This window comes from Wolffia australiana, chromosome 4 (assembly GCF_029677425.1).
Source record: "Wolffia australiana isolate 7733 chromosome 4, ASM2967742v1".
Lineage (NCBI taxonomy): Eukaryota > Viridiplantae > Streptophyta > Magnoliopsida > Alismatales > Araceae > Wolffia > Wolffia australiana.
In genome coordinates this window covers 10,551,018-10,570,333 of record NC_135838.1, presented here as the reverse complement: position 1 = coordinate 10,570,333, position 19,316 = coordinate 10,551,018, and the positions used below count along the sequence as shown (strand labels likewise).

Sequence of the window (19,316 nt, the reverse complement as noted above, 5' to 3'; positions counted from 1 at the left end):
CAGCGAATTCGGCGATTAAGTGATGGGTTTACGTCGAAATTTGACACCCAAAATTGATATTTTCACAGAATTATCATCTGGGCTGGTTATAATTTCGATCTTCATCCTCGAATTCGGCGATTAACTGATGGGTCCCCAAATTTGTGTCCTTTCTCCACGTCGGCTTCTTTCTCAGCTTCACTCTACCATCTACTCTCCTCGTCTTCTCTTCCCCCATTCGAGTACGAGATGAAGCAATCCATGGCGATGTCGTTTGCTTTCTGGGTTCTTCCTCTCCTCTTCTCGTTCTCCGCCAGCGGCCATGAAGAACATACGAAGAAGACGATGGAGGATTTCTCTGGGTACCCTCGAGAATTCATGGGCGATTCCTTCGTTTCTGAGTCCGGGGATGATTTCTTCGTCGATGTTGAGAGCTTACAGCGACAGGCGCGGATTTTAATGTTCATCTGGCGGATTGATTTGCTCTGTTAATCTCTGAATTTGGGTTGAACTTGCAGATCGATGAATTGTCGACGTTCTCCGACACGCCCCCGCCGACGGTGACGCGTGTTTTGTTCAGCAAGAACGACGTGCTGGCTAGAAAGTGAGTAATCCGCTCTTTGTTCTTGTTTGTTTGTGTGGATTGTTCGATGTTTGGATGCTCCGATTGTTTGTGTTTCGGTGTTTGGTTTCAAGTTTTGTGGTGGTGTAAGAAATTTTTGAGATGAACGCCTCAAACATGGTTCATACAGGAATTCATGTGGACTTGTTGCTCTGCTAAGCATCAATGTTGTCTCTGATGATTGTCGAACTATTTATCTTGGCAATTACTTTGGATGTAGAGATTGATTATTTTCTCATTGATAATCGTCCAATTCAATATTTTTTAGCCTTTCTAGGAAAGGGATGAAAGTTCTCCTGGATGGAGACGCCATCCAGGAGAACTTGTTTCTTGCCAATAATAATAAACAAATGATAGTTCTTCCACTTAGTTGTTTCCATCTCGCACTTTTTCTTGTACATTGACTTCTATTTAGCTAAAATTTCTATTTTTCCTAAGAGCATTTCTTCTGCATTTTATTTATTTTGAGTTTTTCTCCGATTAATCACTTAAATTGTGTTCCATTAGCTAACTACGTAAAACGTTCATGCAACTGCAGGTACATAAAAAACATCATGGGTCAGTTGGGTCTGTCCATACGAGAGGATGCCGTAGGCAACATTTTTGCCAAGTGGTAACTTGTGATCTTTCTTCTGCAATAATACTACATCACTATGTGAATTGATTGGCCGATCTTCTTTCAGATACATTCTTCATCTTTTTATTTTCGTTAATGAAATGTTGGGATTAAGGCATGATTAATTACCATTTTCTTCTATGTAGCAATTCATAATCATATTTCTGCAATAATAATATATAACCATGTAAATTTATGGGACGAACTTTTTTATATTCTCGTTGAAATATTGTTATCGGAGTATCTCTAATTACCATTTTTTCAAGTGTTAAGTCGTCATCGTATTTCTGCTATGACAATAAATGAACATGAAACCTAATGTGACCATCTTCTTTCAGTAAGTCTTTTTTTAATTTTTTGACTTAAATAAAGGCATCCGAGTATGACTAACTACTATTTTTGTCAAATGGTAACTCATAATAATGTTCTGGTTGTAATAAGAAATCCCTATATCAATTGATGAGATGATTCTTTTCTAGGCTACTGTCTTCATTTTTTTTTCTCATTTAAATTCGGAGATCAGGGTGCCTTTTTGTCGGTGACTTTTTCAGGGAAGGATCCGAAGCAGACCTCCCATCTGTGGCAACAGGCTCACACATTGATGCAATTCCCTATTCAGGAAAATATGATGGAGTCGTTGGCGTTTTGGGAGCGCTTAGAGCAATCAGTGTCCTCAAGAGGTCCACCAGTACCATTTTATTCGATACGAAATAAAAAAATGAAGATTAATTTTTGCTATAGCGTTGACACTTTTCCATGCCGACATCATCATCAATGACATTTACCCTTATTGATCTTGATAATCATGCTGATGTTGACGTATTTTAGGGTGGTTGACAATGACAATGACAATCAATATCAGCGATCAACTTAGTGAAGTTCTTAGTTAAAAGCATCCTTCCTGTCAAAGTCAACCTGCCTAGTTGATGATGGATGATGATGTTGATGGAAATAGGGACCGTAGGCGATGATGACAATGTTGATGACTGTTGACGTTGCCATTGGCAAAGCGTCAACCAACATAAATGTGACATCTAAGTCTTTGCTCAACCTTAGTTTTTAATCAAGGTCTGTTTCAATCCAATCGAATCTGTCCCAGACATTTCTCTCGTGGGGCTTGGAATAATCACGTGGATAGTTTTCATCATGTTTGATTTCTGTTAGATTTATGGTTATTTTGTCATTTCCGTTTATTAGTTTGATTGAGTTTTATTTTGTTTTGGCGCTGCAGTATCCAAAATAAATAAATTGATATAATCCACTGTTCATCTACTCTTTTCTCTCTTCCTCTAATTCAAATTTCTCTGAAGTTTTTTTTATATTACAGGTCTGGCTTTCATCCCCGGAGATCACTGGAAGTGATAATGTTCACATCTGAGGAGCCCACTCGCTTCGGAATCAGCTGCTTGGGAAGGTCAAATCCCTCAAAAATTGCATCAGTCCTCACAAAATCATAAAATTGATGGGCCACCTGGGAATAATTTTTTTTGTGCGTTTTAATTCCGTATTTTATTTTGACAGCCGTCTCCTTGCGGGGAGTGAACTGCTCGCCGAGGCTCTAAAACAGACTGTGGACAGTCAAAACGTTTCCTTCTTTGATGCAGCAAAGTCTGCAGGGTATGGAAATGAGCAAGAAGGCCTTAAAACTGTATTTCTCAAGAAGGGCCACTACTTTGCCTTCTTGGAGCTGCACATAGAGCAAGGGCCCATTCTGGAGGAGGAAGGTTGAATTTGACTGCTGCTCATTTTATAAAAAAAATGAGCATAATTTGAGTTAATTAATAAAATTATTGCAATTCAACCTGTCTGAATTTTTTTCCACTGCAAGGCTCGAAATAAACCCATCAAGTTATGGGTACTTTTTCTTAATTTCTTAAAGTTATTTCTTTATGGAAAATACGCGGATTTTCTTCATTTTTTGTTTAGCTGGCTTTAATATATTTTTTAAAAATGTTAGGTATACCAATCGGTATTGTCACTGCCATTGCTGCTCCAGCAAGCATCAAAGTTGATTTTGAAGGAGGGGGAGGCCATGCTGGTGCTGTTCTCATGCCTGCAAGGTGAATGCTTAATCCAATGTTATACTAATTAAGGCTTAAATCAAATGATATATTAAGACATAAATGTGCTATACTAATTTTTTGGGCAGAAATGATGCTGGGCTGGCTGCTGCCGAGTTAGCTCTGGCTGTTGAAAGACATGTCCTGGATTCGGGTTCGGTTGATACTGTTGGTACAGTAGGTACTTAGGTTTCTCTCTCTATGTCTCTCCCATCTCTCATTCTTATCTTCATTTCCCTTTTTCATGACTCCACTTGACCAAATCTGTAGGCATCTTGGAGCTGCATCCAGGGGCAATAAATAGCATACCTAGTAGATCTCATGTGGAGATTGGTAAGATTAATTTTTAATGTGATTTTATCCGTACAACCTTATGGGGTCTGAAAAAAACTCCACAAGGATATCGCTTAGATTATTAACATTTTTATGCCCCGGAAAAAATCCGATTCTGGCATATCTGTCGATGGGTAAGATTTTTTGCTCATTTAGATTCTAAACTTCAAAAAAAGATATGCTCCAAAAATAATCTACCCAGTAAATCGCTCTGAAGATTGGTAAGTTTTGTTACTAATTTAAAATTTCATGCTCTGAACAAAGTTCTACTTTGCAAGTCACAAACGGAAATGAGTAAGTTTTATTTTCTAATTTGGTTTTGGTCTCAAAAAAATATTTTCTCTGAAGAGAACCTCAGGAAACTTATTTTTTTGTGATCAGATACGCGAGACATTGATGAAAAGAGGAGGAACTGTATAGTTTCTGCAATTCACCAGTCAGCGGTTGAGATTGCTGAGAGACGAAAAGTCAAACTCTCTTCGTTTAAAATAGTCAACCAGGACCCACCAGCCAGCGCTGATGAATTGGTTGTCAATGCGATGGAAAAGGTCTCCCAGACGCTTAATCTCACCCATAAGTTCATGATCAGCCGAGCTTATCATGATTCCTTGTTCATGGCCAGGTAAGGATATAAAGCAAATAAGAAGCATCTTATAAATACATTACCTTGTAATTGTTTTCTAAATATTGCCATCTACAGGATCTCTCGAATGGGAATGATCTTTATCCCCTGCTTCAAAGGTGAATGCTAATATCTTATTTGCAGTAAATAAGTTTCCCTTCCTCAAAATAAAAACTTCCCTTCGGTAAATCTCAACCCTTGATCTTTTTGCTTTCAACGGCTATTGATGAAGGTTACAGCCACAAGCCCGAGGAGTACGCCTCCCCTGTTGATATTACCAATGGGGTCAAGGTGCTGGCGTTGACCATGGCCAAGCTATCGATGGAATAGCCTAAGCGGAAAATATACTGCTTCATGAGAAAAAATAAACAGATAATCAGGAATCAATCGGATTCAAGAAATTGACTTTTATTATATATAGTCGCTTCAGAGCAAATGGAGTTGACTTTTATTCTATAAAGTCAGCGCAGCTCATCTGCCTTACTTGGTCTAGATTTTAGGGTTAAGAAAAGGCCCAGAGCCCGAAACCCTGTATGATCATCTTGATAATACTGTCACTGTTATCAATGCATGAATTCAATGTAACGTGATTTGACTTCTGAATCAACAGAATTAAAGACCGGATCCAAAAAAGCAAAGCTTTTGAAACTTGAATCTGAAGTGATTAACTGGACATTGAGAACAGCGAACTAGAAAAATCTCTTATGTTTCAAGATAGGAGAACAATATAGCACGAAAATTTACATGCTCTGCCCTAATTTTTGATACAACGCCACATCATGATTACATTTGCTTGCCATCAACAGGAAAAAAATCCAGTAGACAAACTCCAAGGGAAAATCAATAAAGAATCAGGATGGTTCAGATTTTCTCCGAGAACTGACCAGTAGGAATCGGTGGAAAGAAACAAGATTTCATCATCATCTTCTTCTTCTACTTCAGTTCTATCTGCACAACTGCACTGGCCACTGACACTCTTGATTTAAATGTCTCAATTCAAATAGAATACCTGGTTTTTCAATCAAAAACAGCACCTGTTCATCTAGCCATGAGTAAGCTTCCAGCACCTGAATCAGCTTTATGAAAGTCTCCAACTCGACTGCCGATATCAGCAGAATCACCATTCAACCCAATGACAGAACCAATCGTCTCTTTCCATGCCCGCAAACCGGCCTCAAAATCCCTTTTCCTGGCAAGCTCTAGGTCTTTAATGGCGCTCTTCGACACTCCCCTTTTGATGAGGCCAACCCCGAGAAACCCAAAAGTGGAATCATTGGGAAGAACACCAAGTTGCAGCATTTCCATGAACAACTGAGCCGCTTCCTTCATCCTTCCATCCGAAGCGTAAAGCCCAATCAGTGTATTGTAGCTCAGCGCATCAGAGAGAAGCCCCTTGTCACGCATCTCCTGCGCAGTCGCCAAGGCCTTGGCAAACTCCCCAGCCTTCTTATACATGTTGACCATCATCGAGAACGAGAACTCGTTCGCTTCCCCAGTTCTTCTCAGCGTGTCGAAGATGAGTTCGGCCTCTCGACCCATAGAATTGTCACAATAGAGATTGATCATGCAATTGGAGGCAAAAAGATCTGGGCCATCTGCAAAAGACTGGAGCATCAAATATGTCTCTTGGGCCTGCTGCAAGTACCCAATGCTAGTATAAAGCTTGATCAAGGAATTGCATATGATGGAGTTGGAGGTGAAACCCATGTCCTTCATCAAGTCAAGATACTCGTTGACCTTTTGCACGTTTCCGATCTCCGCAAACGCGTTTACGAGGGCACCAAAGACTACGATATCCGGTTGGACCTGGGCCTTGATCATCTCTCTGAATAGATCCTCTGCTCGGCCCAACTCCCCAACCCGAGCAAAGCTGGAAATCACAGAGCAGTATGGAACACAGTCTCTCATGAAACCAGCTTGGTTCATCCCACGAACGTAGATCTTTGCTCTGTGGGGCAGATCGGCAGCGCAAAGAATTTGTACCACCGAGTTATACGCACATTTATCGGGAGAAAACCCGTGTTTTTCGATTCCTTCAAAGGTCTCGCACGCCTTGGATGTATTCTTAGCAATGCCATAAGCCTTGATCATCACATTGAATGCTAACACACTGAGCTTTTTCCTTCGGACACAACATTCAAATGCTTTCTCAGCTAGAGAGAGGTGACCATGCACGCCAAAGGCATCGATCGTGGCGGCATAGCACTCCGAAGTCATCTCATCTTGAAACCGGTGGAACCATCGCCATGCCTTCTCAAGCATCCCAATATCCACATACATCCTCGTCAACGCCGTCTGCGTGTACTCGTCCATCTCCACGCCTTGCTGCTCCATCTCTACCACCAAGTCCTCGGCTTCTCGCACCATGTGCCTTATGGAAAACGCGTAAAGAAGCGTTCTATAGCTGACAGCATCCGGCGTCAGCCCATTTTCCTTCATCTTAGAGAAGCACGACGCGGCCGCCTCGATATCATCAGCTTTCACGTAAATTGATATCAGAATGTTGAAAGTTCTAGAGTCAGGAAGACAGTTTATATCTTCCATCTTGCTCATCAGCCTAGAAACATCCTCCAATTTCCCATGATTTCCACAGATGTGAATCATGGTGTTGAAAGTCACGGTATTCGGAGCAATACCTTGTTCCAGCATCTCCTTAAACTGATCCAGCGCCTCTTTAACCTGCCCGGCCTTCCCATGAATATCAATTAAAGCGTTATAAGTGTGGGCACAGAGATTTGATTGAGTTGAAGAAGACCAGATTTTGAAGAACTGCTGGGCCTCTCTAAACTGCCCGGTCTTTTTATAACTCTGCATGACTATTCCCATTGTGACTTCATCAGGCTCAAGGCCTCTCTTCTGCATGTCAGCCAGCCACAGAAGAGCTCCTCTCTCCACCCCTCCCTTGCTGAATACGTCTATCAAAGTACCTGTGGGAAACATACATGTTAAAACAAGGACAGAGAAAGAGATGGGAGATTGAGCTAGAGATGTATGGACAGAGATAGGTAGAAAGGTAGATAGATAAATAGATAGAGAGATAAAAGTAGAGATAGAGATAGATAGAGAGATAATAATAGAGATAGAGATAGATAGAGAGATAAAAATAGAGATAGATAGAGAGATAGAGAGATAGAGAGATAAAAATAGAGATAGATAGAGAGATAGAGAGATAAAAATAGAGATAGATAGAGAGATAAAGATAGAGATAGATAGAGAGATAGAGAGATAAAGATATATCAGAGATACAGATGGAGAGATAGAGAGAGAGAGATAGAGAGAGATAGATTGAGAGATAAAGATAGAGATATAGAGATAGATTGATAGATACAGATAGAGAGAGATATAGATTGGGAGATAGAGATAGAGAGGTAGAGATAGATTGAGGGATAAAGATAGAGAAATAGAGATCGATTGAGGGATAAAGATAGAGAGGTAAGATAGATAGTCAGAGAAATAAATATAGAGAGATAGAGATAGAGATAGAGAGATACAGGTAGAGATAGAGAGATACAGGTAGAGATAGAGAGACACAGGTAGAGATAGAGAGATTCTGGGGGTGATAGAGATAGAGAGATATTGATACTGGTGGAGATAGAGAGATACTGGTAGAGATAGAGAGATAGAGTTAGAGATAGATATACAGATACATAGGGAGATAGAGATAAAGATAGAGAGATAAAGATACATAGATACAGATAGTGAGATAAAGATACAAAGATACAGATAGAGACAGAGATGGAGAGATACTGGTAGAGATAGAGAGATACAATTAGAGATAGATATACAGATACATAGGGAGATAGAGATAGAGATAGAGAGATAAAGATACATAGATACAGATAGAGATAGAGATAGAGATTGAGAGATACTGGTAGAGATAGAGAGATACAGTTAGAGATAGATATACAGATACATAGGGAGATGGAGATAGAGATAGAGAGATAAAGATACATAGATACAGATAGAGCTAGAGATGGAAATAGAGAGAGAGATAGAGGTAGAGAGATAAAGAGAGAGAGATGGGTAAATAGATAGAGATAGAGAGATACCGGCAGAGATAGAGAAATACAGGTGGAGATAGAGATAGATAGAGAGAGAGAGAGAGATAATTACCATAGGTGGGATTTGAAGGAGGTACTCCATCGGCTTGCATCTCGCACCAGAGCGAAGTCAGCAGCTCCCACTTCCTCTCCTTGCCCAGAATTCTCAGCATGATGTTGTAGTGAATGACGTTGAGTTTGTAGCGTTTCTTGTTCTTGAACCATCGGAATATCTCCAGCGCTCTCTGCCAATCGCACTGCTCGTGGAGGATGATGCTTCTCTCCTTGTCGCTCAGGCTCTCCGCCCATGGCTTCAGAGCTTCGTCCAGATCTATCTCGCTCTCCACAGCTCGCAGAATCGAAGGAATCGATCCCCCGTAAGAAATCCATTTCGAACGGGAGCTGATTTTGCTGCAGTTTCTCACGATCATCGCATTGACTCTTGATGGAGAATTCCACTTCTTCTGCCATGTTCTTGCACAAACAGGGCCGCCGAATTGGCCACAGGTGGTCATCTTGAATAATCTTTGCCGAGAACTCCTCCAATTCTTGAAATCTAAGAAGAAATCGGTAGGAATTTGATGAAACAATCGGGAAAATTAGAGAAAAAAGACGAAAGAACTCGACTTTCTCCGATTCTAAGATTCTGGGTATTAGACGAGATGACAAAAAGAAAAACCCTATCGCAAAACCTCAGCGCTCGAGCTGCTATCTTATTTTTTCTTTTGCTCGCGAGGAGATAATATGACGTCATTATACTGCATTTTAACTTTCATTTGGGCGAAACTTTAAAAAATATCAAGTCATAATTCTGTTTTCCGAAACGGGTTAATATCACGGTACAGCCCAAACCAGGTCGAAAGTTTGCAAGCTAACATTAGCTTTTTTTTCGGTACGGTATATCCCAAACTCACTAAGGTCTGCTATATATCCTGGTGATGACGTGGAGTCCATCATGGCTGCCAGGTGGATCTCCCGGCCAGATTTTGACCTGGCGGAACCCACCTAGCAGCCACGCTGGATTCCACATCATCACCGGGATATGTCGACCTGCCAAGGGTTTTTCGGTAAGAGAGAGAGGGGCATTCTTGAGAGAGAGAAAGGCGGCCTAGAGAGAGAGAGAGGTTCTAGAGAGAGAAAGAGAGGTGTTCTTGAGAGAGAGGCATTTTGTAGAGAGAGAAAGGGAGAGAGACCTGACTGAAGTCTGGCAGAACGCCTCTCTCTCTAGAACACCTCTCTTTCTAGAGAGAGAGAGAGGTCGGGTCTCTCTAGAGCGCCTCTCTAGAGAGACCTGACCGAAGTCCGGCAGAACGCCTCTCTCTCTAGAACACCTCTCTTCCTAGAGAGAGAGGGAGGTCGGGTCTCTCTAGAGCGCCTCTCTCTCCCTTTCTCTCTCTACAAAATGCCTCTCTCTCGAGAACACCTCTCTTTCTAGAGAGAGAGATATCGGGTCTCTCTAGAGCCCTCTCTCTCCCTTTCTCTCTCTACAAAATGTCTCTCTCTCTAGAACACCTCTCTTTCTCTATCTAGAGAGAGAGGTCGGGTCTCTCTAGAGCGCCTCTCTCTCCCTTTCTCTCTCTAAAAAATGCCTCTCTCTCTAGAACACCTCTCTTTCTCTCTCTAGAATCTCTCTCCTTCTCTCTCTCTCTATAATGCCCCTCTCTCTCTCTTATTGGAAAACCCTTGGCAGGTCGACATATCCCGGTAATGACGTGGAATCCAGCGTGGCTGCCAGGTGGGTTCCGCCAGGTCAAAATCTGGCCCAGAGATCCACCTGCAGCCACGATGGACTCCACGTCATCACCAAGATATATCGCAGACGACTTAGTGAGTTTGGGATATACCGTACCGAAAAAAAAGATAAGGTTAGCTCAAAGACTTTCGAATTGGTTTGGGCTGTACCGTGATATTAACCCTTCTGGAAACTGAGATTTTCACAGTTTGGGGACGAGATTGGGATATATGACGTCATAACACTATTTTCCAAACAGATACATGGCGCAGGATTTTTGTTTATTTGCTCGTATATTTCCCAGGATTATGACTTCATAATCGGAAAATTTACCCGGGCCTAAAAATTTTGGCTTTGTGCATCCGGGCAAGAGTTCTTGGAATATATGAAGTCACAATCCAACAATGCAAACCCACAAGATTCATCAGAAGGCAGGACGTCATAATCCTCCAATTAATCCAATGGAAAAAGAAAAAAATTAAAAAAAATACAAAAGTTAGTTGGAGTGGTTAGTTCCCCCCTCGGAGTCGGTGGATTGAACCGCTGGGCCGTGGATCATCATCTGAAGATTCTCCAGACTGGGAACTCGTCTGAGTGAAAGCGCCGGCGCCGCCACGCTGCTGCCGCACTGGGCCAAGAAATGGGCTTTCGGGCCGTCCGATAACGGGCCCGGTCTGGCCACTTTGGCCGCCATGTCGACGGCCACGTCGACTGCCACATCAGCCTTCCAGCTCCTCACTCTCTTGACCGCCTCCTCCGCCATCTTCACCTGGGTCAAAGGAGACGGGAGGACAGATGACGGTGATGGATGACGAGTGAGGAATGACAAATGACGAATGCTGAATGACGAATGGCCGTTACGGACAAACTGGACTGGACTGAACGAGCGTCTGTTCAGTCATCTGTCTACATTTCGTCTCGAATGCCAGCTGTCTTTATTTTTTCATCGTCGGCATTTTGTCATCAGTACTGTTCAATCATGCCTTCGAGACGAGGAGTGGACGGCGGAAATGACAGAAATGGCTCCCTCTGTCAAGCTCTCAAGAATGGATGACTAGTGATTGGAATGACTCCCTCCCTATCTCAAGGTCTCTTTCTCCATCACATCTATAGTTCCGGATCGTCCGGGACGTGGACGATGCACGGGACGGGACGGGACGAAGATCGTCCTGTCTGACGTCCGGAAAATATGCAGGGATGCAGACGGGACGGTTTTTTTGTCTGAGACCTCCAGGCAGGATGATTTTTTCGTCCCGTCCAGACGAAAACCATCCCGTCCGGAGGTCTCGGGATGAATTTACGTCCCGGTTTTCTTCCCTGCACACATAGTTCAAGATTGTCCAGGATGTGGACGATGGACAGTACAGGGACGCCGTTCGGAATCAGTGCAGGGACGCGGACGGGACGGTTTTTTTGTCCAAGTGGACGAAAGCTGTCCCGTCCGGAAGTCTCGGAACGAATTTCTGTCCCGATTATCGTCCGGAAGTCTCGGGACTTTTTTCGTCCCGGGACGAAAAAGTCGTCCCGTCCGTGTCCCTGCACTGTACTCACGTCATCTTGGTCGGATGACTGATGACTAATGACGGAAATGACTTTATCCAGTCATCTCTGGTTTTGACGGATGACAGACTGGGACAAACAGATGATGATTCGTCATCCGTCATCCGTCCTCCAATTCTAGCAAGGATGACATCACACTCAGCTGACCTTGGCTCTCATGGTTTCCACATCAGCTTTGAGGATCCTGTTGTTGACGGCAGCTTCGTTGAACTTCTGGTTCATCTCGGCGAAGCGTCTCAGCAAAGACGCGTTATCCGCCCTCAGCTGAGCCACCTGTTCATCGCCAACTATTAGAATATTTTATTTATGTGATATGGTATTAAATTGGATGTGAGGAGACAAGCCAAACCTGCCCTTCGAGCTCACTGAGCTGGGCTTGCTTTCTCTTCCTAGATCGTCTGGCCGATTCTCGATTGGACAGCATCCTGAACATAACCATGTCTCAATTTCAAACGTTGTTCCATGTTAGATGGGATAAAGATGGAAAGCCATGTGATGTTTGATCGTCCTCATAAATATTCATAAATATGATAGGTGAGATAGATTTAGTGAGAGTTAAGATATGACATAGGTATTCATATGGATAGCCATAGAGATTGCGATAAATAAGGGGATGGAGATAATAAGGAGATAAAGATAGAGATGGAGATATGACATAAGGATTTAGATAGAAATAGAGATAGAGGTAAAGGCAGGGATAGCGGTAGAGGTAGAAATGTAGCAGAAGCAGGATACAGAGATAAAGAAATAGAAGTAACACATGGGTCGCCATAGATAGAGGTAGAGTCGGAGATAAAAAATTGAGATGGAGAGAGAGATAGAGATATGGGACATGGATTGAGATAGAACTAGAGATAGAGGTAAAGCCAGACGTTGATGTAGAGGGGGTGATACAGATAGATATGGAGATAACAATGGCAGCAGAGGTAGAGATAGAGAGAGACATAAAGACAGTCACAGATAGAGATGGAAACATAGAGAGATTCAGACCATCAGTGATATAATTGCAACTTATAAGTAAAAGATGACGATAAAAATAAATTGAGAAAGAAAAATTAGGCTGTTGCAGAGGCAAATTGAGTTACCTTCTGACTCTTTTGGCGTCAGCAGGTTCCATGTTTTCAATCGCCGCCGTTTCTTTGTCGATCTCATCATCGTCTGATAAGTCTCGAGACGAACAACTCGTCGACGTTCTTGGCTGACTGACCGTGCACTGCAAAGAGCTCTGACCCTCGCCCTTGCTCTCAATTGGCCGAAGACAATTTCCTGGAGAAATCAGAGGAATAATCTACCTGGTAGATTAAAATCTCCGGTATGATAATGCGCAATCATCATGATTTAGGGACTTTATCTGAAATATTCTTCATATTACCAAATAGCTAATGTTTTCATCGATTTATGGGACTAACTGCGCGAAATAGATCTGATACCTTTGGGCACAGGTTGAGCTTCATCTGATGTGCTTGAGCTGGGTCTATTCAAAGAAACCGCATCCTGAGATTTTGTCCCAGATGCCTACAATATTCAAGATATAGAAAAATCAAAGATCAGAAATTATGTTCAAATCTTATTCTCCAAAAGATAGAACAAAGAAGGTTCCTCACTTAATGCAAGAACCTGGACGAACAACCCGAGATCCTTCAAAACATCTTTTCCCAAAGACAGAAACAACGAAAAATCTCAAAACTTTGCAAGATCACAAACGAAAAAAGCGATATCATTTAAGATAGAACAAATGAAGTTTCTCAAAACTTGGCAAGAACTTGAACGAACATGGCTGCACCCTTCCGATCATTCTCTTTAAAAGATCTTAAACGAATAAAACGACATCCTTCAAACTAAGCGCATAAAAACAGTGCAAGAATAAAACGAGATCAATGACGCAATCGTTAAAGAATATTTCCGCAAAAGACGGAAGACCCACGGTGTAAGAGATCAATCTACACCGTACCCTTGATAGAACAACAGCAGCAGCAGCGCAGGCCAGATCGAGCTGCTGTTTGAGATACTCGTGGTACTTATCAGCGTCTTCAGGGATGCAAGACAGCCGATTGGCAGAGATCTTCGAAGACGCAGCCATCTTGATCTCCGCAACATCATCTTCCTCGGCAGAGATCTTAGAACCTTGACAAGGCGTCGGCTTTTCGTCGGCATTATCAACAGCCGGCTCTGAAGCTCGATCTTGAGCTTCGCCATTGGAGTTTGCTTCTTGGAGAAATCTCTGGAAAGCCCACTCCGACGAGCTCCGATTCATCAGCTTCTGCTCTTCGCCGTCCGCCGCTGCGTGCGATGATGATGCCGATGATGATGGCCAGATGTGATTGGAGATCTCCTCCATGGAGAACGCTCTCTCCATCTCTCTCTCTCTCTCTCTCTCTCTCTCTCTCTCTCTCTCTCTCTCTCTCTCTCTCTCTCTCTCTCTCTCTCTCTCTCTTCTCCTCTCTCTATCTCTCTCTAGACCGAAGATGTCGACGAGAAAGACGAGGGTAAAATAGGGTTTATAATATAAGGCCAGCTTGGAGAAACTTGGCGGTTGAATAACACGCTTTCCGGAAATGCCCCTTGTGATCGGACGGATGACGATTAACGGTTTCTCTCGTCTGTCTTCGTCGTCACTACTCCATCGTCCCGTTCCGTCGTTCGTCTGCAATTAAAACTTCGTTGCCACTACTCTATCTTCTGCCGGGCCTGATCAGCTTACCGAATTCTCTTTCGCTTTCCGTCATCCGTCCCGTTCCGTCATTCGTCCGCGGCGAAAACTTCGTCGTCACTACTCTATCTTCTGCCGGGCTTGATCACGTCGCCCAATTCTCATTCGCTTTCCGTCATCTGTTCCGTTCCGTCATTCGTCTGTGATGAAGACTTTGTCGTCACTACTCTAACTTCTGCTGGGCTTGATCACGTCGCCCAATTCTCATATGCTTTTTGACATCCGGCCTGTTCCATCATCCGTCTGTGATGAAGCTTTCGTCCCTCGAGATCTTTTGTTCTCATTCCTATCGTCTGCCGCGCCTGATCAGCTCGCCCAATTCTCTTTCGCTTTCCGTAATCCGTCCTGTTCTGTCATTGGTCTGTGATGAAGACTTCGTCCCCCGAGATCTTTTGCTCTCGTCCATATCTTCTGCCGGGCCTGATCAGCTCGCCCAATTCTCTTTTGCTTTCCGTCATCCGTCTCGTTCCGTCACTCGTTCGTGATGAAGAATGGAGTTGATGACGTCTCGCTCTCATTCATATCTACCAAGGTGCCTTCGCCGCCTCCGGTGTCGACCGCCTCTCCTCCTTGCAGTTCTCCCGGTTTTCTTCTCTGTCATCCGTCTTGTTCCGTCATTCATCACATGCTGTCATCAGTCTCTTTCAATCATTCGTCGTGACAGAGGACGGAAGGGGACTGACGATGGAGTAGTGACGATTCTCTCTCTTTCACTCTTCGTCATCCATCCTGTTCAGTCATTCGTCCAGTGCTGCTGTCGCCGCCGTCGTCGTGCCTTCACTGACACGGGTCTCCGCGAAATTGCCCGACCATGCCACCCTCTTTGAATTCTCTCATCCGTCCGTCATTTTCCGTCATCCGTCCTCCAAACCTAGCTAAGGCCAGCCTTTTGGGATAAGATAAGGGTATACTGGGAATAATGAAAGAGAGGGGTATTTTGGTAAATGTGCAGGGCGGTAGATTTGGATAAGAGGAGAAGATGTGAGGGATATTTTGGGAAACCGTTGACGGTGTATCGGATAAGAGTGTGGGGCCCACAGAAAAACGTTACTTTCCGCTTTTAGAAGGGGGAGCGCCAAACAAGGGGCAAATCCGTCATTGATATTTTCTTTTTTTTATTATTTTTACCGTACGAGGGGAGCCACTTTTAGAGGATAAGAATGGAATTGTTTTTTAAAATGACGTAAAATGGATTTTTGGAATAATATTAAAAAATCAAGGGAAAACTTGTTGGAGCAGACCAAATTTTCTTTGAGAAGGGTAGTATGGTAATTGCAAGGAAATCTGGGGGTTGACTTGGTCAACCTTGAATGAGGGTTTGTGAGTGGATAAGGGCGGGGAAGTGGGGCCCACAGGTTTTAGGGTTTTGTGGCAGACGGGAAAAGTTAGTGCGGTGGTGGGGACAAGAAAATTAGGGTTAAAATAAGGGAGGACCCTTCAATATTAACATGGACTGACTATTTTGCCCCCTGGATTCCTTCTATCTCGGAGCTGGCCTTTCTCTCTCTGTCTTTATCCCTGTTTCTCTCTCTATCTCTGGTGCAGTGGTGCTCTCTCTCGAGCTGTCTCTGTCTCTGTGTTTCTCTCTCTATTGCTGTTTCTCTCTCCATCTCTAGCTCTTTCACTATCTCTGGCTCTCTCTCGAGCTTTCTCTGCTTCTGTATTTCTCTCTCTATTACTGTTTCTCTCTCCATCTCTAGCTCTCTCTCAAGCTGTCTCTGCCTCTGTATTTCTCTCTAAATCTCTGTTTCTCTCTCTATCTCTGCCTCTCTCAAGGTGTCTCTGCCTCTCTATTTCTCTCTATGTCTGTTTCTCTCTCTATCCCTGCCTCTCTCTCAAGGTGTCTCTGCCTCTGCATTTCTCTCTATGTATGTTTCTCTCTCTATCTCTGCCTCTCTCTCAAGGTGTCTCTGCCTCTGCATTTCTCTCTATGTATGTTTCTCTCTCTATCTCTGCTTCTGTATTTCTCTCTATGTCTGTTTCTCTCTCTATTTCTGCCTCTATCTCTGCTTCTGTATTTCTCTCTCTCTTACTGTTTCTCTCTCTATCACTAGGTCTCTCTCAATCTGTCTCTGCTTCTATATTTCTCTTTATATCTCTGTTTCTTTCTCTATCTCTGCCTCTCTCAAGCTGTCTCTGCCTCTGTATTTCTCTCTAGCTCTCTGGCTCTCTCTCAAGTTGTCTCTGCCTCTGTATTTCTCTCTAGCTCTCTGGCTCTCTCTCAAGCTGTCTCTCCCTCTGTATTTCTCTCTCTATTTGTTCTCTCTCTATCTCTGGCTCTCTCTCAAGCTGTCTCTCCCGCTGTATTTCTCTCTCTATTTGATCTCTCTCTATCTCTGCCTCTCTCTCAAGCTGTCTCTGCCTCTGTATTTATCTCTATATCTGTTTCTCTCTTTCTCTGGCTCTCTCTCTAGCTGTCTTTGCCTCTGTGTCACTCTCTCTATCTTTGGCTCTCTCTCTAGCTGTATTTGCCTCTGTATTACTCTCAATATGTCTCTCTCTCTCTCTATCTCTGGCTCTCCTCTCAAGCTGTCTCTACCTCTGTATTTCTCTCCCCATCTGTTTTTCTCTCTATCTCTGAATCTCAAGCTGTTTCTGTCTATGTATCTCTCTTACTTTCTCTTTCTCTTTGTCTCTGTCTCAATGTCTCTTCATCTCTATCTCTCTTAATATCTCTCCTCTCTGTCTTGGTATCTTTCTCTCTCTACATATCTTGATCTGTATCCCTCTCTCTCTCCCTCTCCCACTGTCTCTGGCTCGGTACACCTCTCATTCTCTGTTTCTGTCTCTCTCTCTCTCGTGCTATCTCCATGATATCTCTCTCTCGTGCTCCCGATCTATCTCTCTATTACACCTTACCTCTCTTTCTCTCTCTACATATCTCTATCTCTGGTGTTCTCTCTCTATATCGCTGTGTCTTTTTCTTCGTCCGTCTCTCTCTGTCTCTCTTTCTCTATCTCATGCACAAACATTTTGGATGTCTCTCCCTTCCTCTCTATTTCATCTCGTCTCTCGTTCTTGTTCTTTTTCCCTCTCTCTCTCTCTCTCTCTCTCTCTCTCTCTCTCTCTCTCTCTGTCTCTCTCTCTGTCTCTCTCTCTCTCTCTCTTCCTTATCCGTCTGCAGTCCGGTGGATTAATAAGTGTGGCTTCCCCCGCTCCTTTCTTTTCAGTTCTCTCTCTCTCTCTCTCTCTCTCTCTCTCTCTCTCTCTCGTGGCTTCCGCGGTACCTCTTCTATAATATAATCATTACAAGGAAGAAGGATAATAGAGAGTTGGACGAACATAAAGAGAGTATTGAGAGAGGCATCGCAAGGACCACTCAACGACTTATAACGTCCTTCGACGTATTTGATGAACGCTGGCAGTGATAGAGAAAGAAAACTCCGTTTATATATAGCTTGTAACTTGATTTCAAGCAGAGATAAGGAGGATGTTTGGTTCATTCCTTGTTAAGCAAGTAAGCATATATATTTAGAGAGAGAGAGAATTTAAATGGGAAGATAGAGAAATAAATACATATAGATATATGAGGAGAGGGAGAATGAGAGAGGAAGGGAAAGAAAGAGAGAGAGGGATAATGAGAGAGGAATGGAGAGAGAGAGAGAGAATTTAGAATGGGAAGAGAGAGAAATAAATACATATAGATACATGTGGAGAGGGAGAATGAGAGAGGAATGGAAAGAAAGAGAGAGGGATAATGAGAGAGGAATGGAGAGAGTGAGAATGGGAGAAGAATGGAAGGATTGAGAGAGAGGGAGAATGAGAGAGGAATGGAGACGATGAGAGAACAATGGAGGGAATAAGAAAGGAATGGAGAGGATGAGAGAGGAATGGACAAAATGAGAGAAGAATGAAGAGAATGACAAAGAGAGAGAGGAGTGCAGAGAATGCGATAACATTGGAGAGAATGACAGAGAGAGGAATGTAAAGAATGACAAAGGAATGGAGAAAATGAGAGAGAGGAATAGAAAATGGAGAGAGATAGGAAGTATAGGAAGAGAGGGAGATGTAAGAGAAAGAAAAGAGTATCTAGGATGAGAGGGGGATAGGGAAAGAATAAAGAAGTTTGGATGGATGTAGGTCAGATGGAAGACATGTTTGAAGAAAACTTGTGGCCATGAATCTCTTCAACGGGGGAGCATATTAAAACAACAACCCAAGTGGGGTTGTGGTTTCTCTATCAGACAACTTCTGGGACAAGCTCTTCCTTTGGATAAGGATCATGTTGGGAGTCGGTCCCTCTGCATAAGTGCAACGCAATTATAATGCTTTAACAGTCCTTCACGCAACTTTACAGACAATGGGGAGCCTTGAAGCCATGAATTCTGGTGGGCCGAGCTCACAGAAAGAGAAAGAGAGAGAGATAGATAGAGAGAGAGAGAGAGAGAGAGAGAGAGAGAGAGAGATAAGTATGATCAGAGTCTGAAGAATCATTTGAGAGATTATTTCATGGGTAAACACAAATAGTGTATTTTTTAGATTTCCATATAATTTTGAAATGTTGAAAGAACTTGTCGATGAATAAAAAAACTAAAACTTCTCTGGCTTAGGTCGGTTTCTGAGAGAGAGAGAGAGAAGTATAATCAGAGACTGAAGAATCGGGCCCGTATTTGAGATAATCCTTCATGGGTAGACACAAATAGTGTATTTTTTAAGATTTCCATATAACTTTAGAGTGAATGTTGAAAGGACTTGCCGATGAAACAAAAAAACTAAAACTTCTTTGGCTTAGGTCGGTTTCTGAGTGAGATATACATCTAAGTATGATCAGAGATTGAAGAATCAGCCACATATTTGAAATATGATTTCCTGGGTAAACACAAATAGTGGTTTTTTCTTATATATTTCCATGTAATCTTACAATACAATGTTCAAAGGACTTGCCGATGAAATAAAAAAAGTAAAACTTCTTTGGCTTAGGTCGGTTTCTGGGAGAGAGATATACATAAATATGTACAGAGATTGAAGAATCAGCCACATATTTGAGATATTATTTCCCGGGTAAACACAAATAGTGTTTTTTTCTTTTATACTTCCATTAA

The 19,316-nt window shown here is 42.8% G+C and overlaps 3 protein-coding genes across 11 annotated transcripts; 1 reads left to right on the top strand and 2 right to left on the bottom strand.

The window, feature by feature from the left end:
* The first annotated feature begins 53 nt into the window (after positions 1-53).
* Positions 54-4,683, top strand: UAH (ureidoglycolate amidohydrolase). 2 transcript variants are annotated; one of them, XM_078573699.1, is made up of 12 exons: positions 54-426; positions 498-583; positions 1,140-1,214; positions 1,769-1,897; positions 2,545-2,631; positions 2,739-2,941; positions 3,175-3,277; positions 3,367-3,458; positions 3,548-3,610; positions 3,992-4,232; positions 4,311-4,351; positions 4,472-4,683. In XM_078573699.1, exons 1-12 carry the CDS (start codon positions 229-231, stop codon positions 4,534-4,536), a joined length of 1,383 nt encoding a protein of 460 aa, XP_078429825.1. In that variant the 5' UTR covers positions 54-228; the 3' UTR covers positions 4,537-4,683. The 2 variants fall into 2 exon arrangements, with proteins under 2 accessions (XP_078429825.1, XP_078429824.1); XM_078573698.1 differs by having other exon boundaries at positions 60-426; positions 4,465-4,683.
* Positions 4,236-9,019, bottom strand: LOC144701895 (Tetratricopeptide repeat (TPR)-like superfamily protein). Of its 8 annotated transcripts, none has more exons than XR_013581142.1 (4): positions 8,346-9,019; positions 5,267-7,159; positions 5,117-5,193; positions 4,236-4,579 (listed from the first exon to the last, which is right to left on the bottom strand). XR_013581142.1 is itself a non-coding variant. In XM_078573696.1 (3 exons), exons 1-2 carry the CDS (start codon positions 8,785-8,787, stop codon positions 5,271-5,273), a joined length of 2,331 nt encoding a protein of 776 aa, XP_078429822.1. In that variant the 5' UTR covers positions 8,788-9,019; the 3' UTR covers positions 4,916-5,193; positions 5,267-5,270. The 8 variants fall into 8 exon arrangements, 2 of the variants coding, with proteins under 2 accessions (XP_078429822.1, XP_078429821.1); XR_013581144.1 differs by having other exon boundaries at positions 4,236-4,497; XR_013581141.1 differs by having other exon boundaries at positions 5,117-5,188; positions 8,346-9,018.
* A 1,346-nt stretch (positions 9,020-10,365) lies between these two features.
* On the bottom strand, positions 10,366-14,044 carry LOC144701894 (light-inducible protein CPRF2-like). Its single transcript, XM_078573694.1, has 6 exons — positions 13,516-14,044; positions 12,995-13,079; positions 12,650-12,830; positions 11,914-11,989; positions 11,712-11,837; positions 10,366-10,773 (listed from the first exon to the last, which is right to left on the bottom strand). Exons 1-6 carry the CDS (start codon positions 13,918-13,920, stop codon positions 10,501-10,503), a joined length of 1,146 nt encoding a protein of 381 aa, XP_078429820.1. The 5' UTR covers positions 13,921-14,044; the 3' UTR covers positions 10,366-10,500.
* Positions 14,045-19,316: the final 5,272 nt, after the last annotated feature.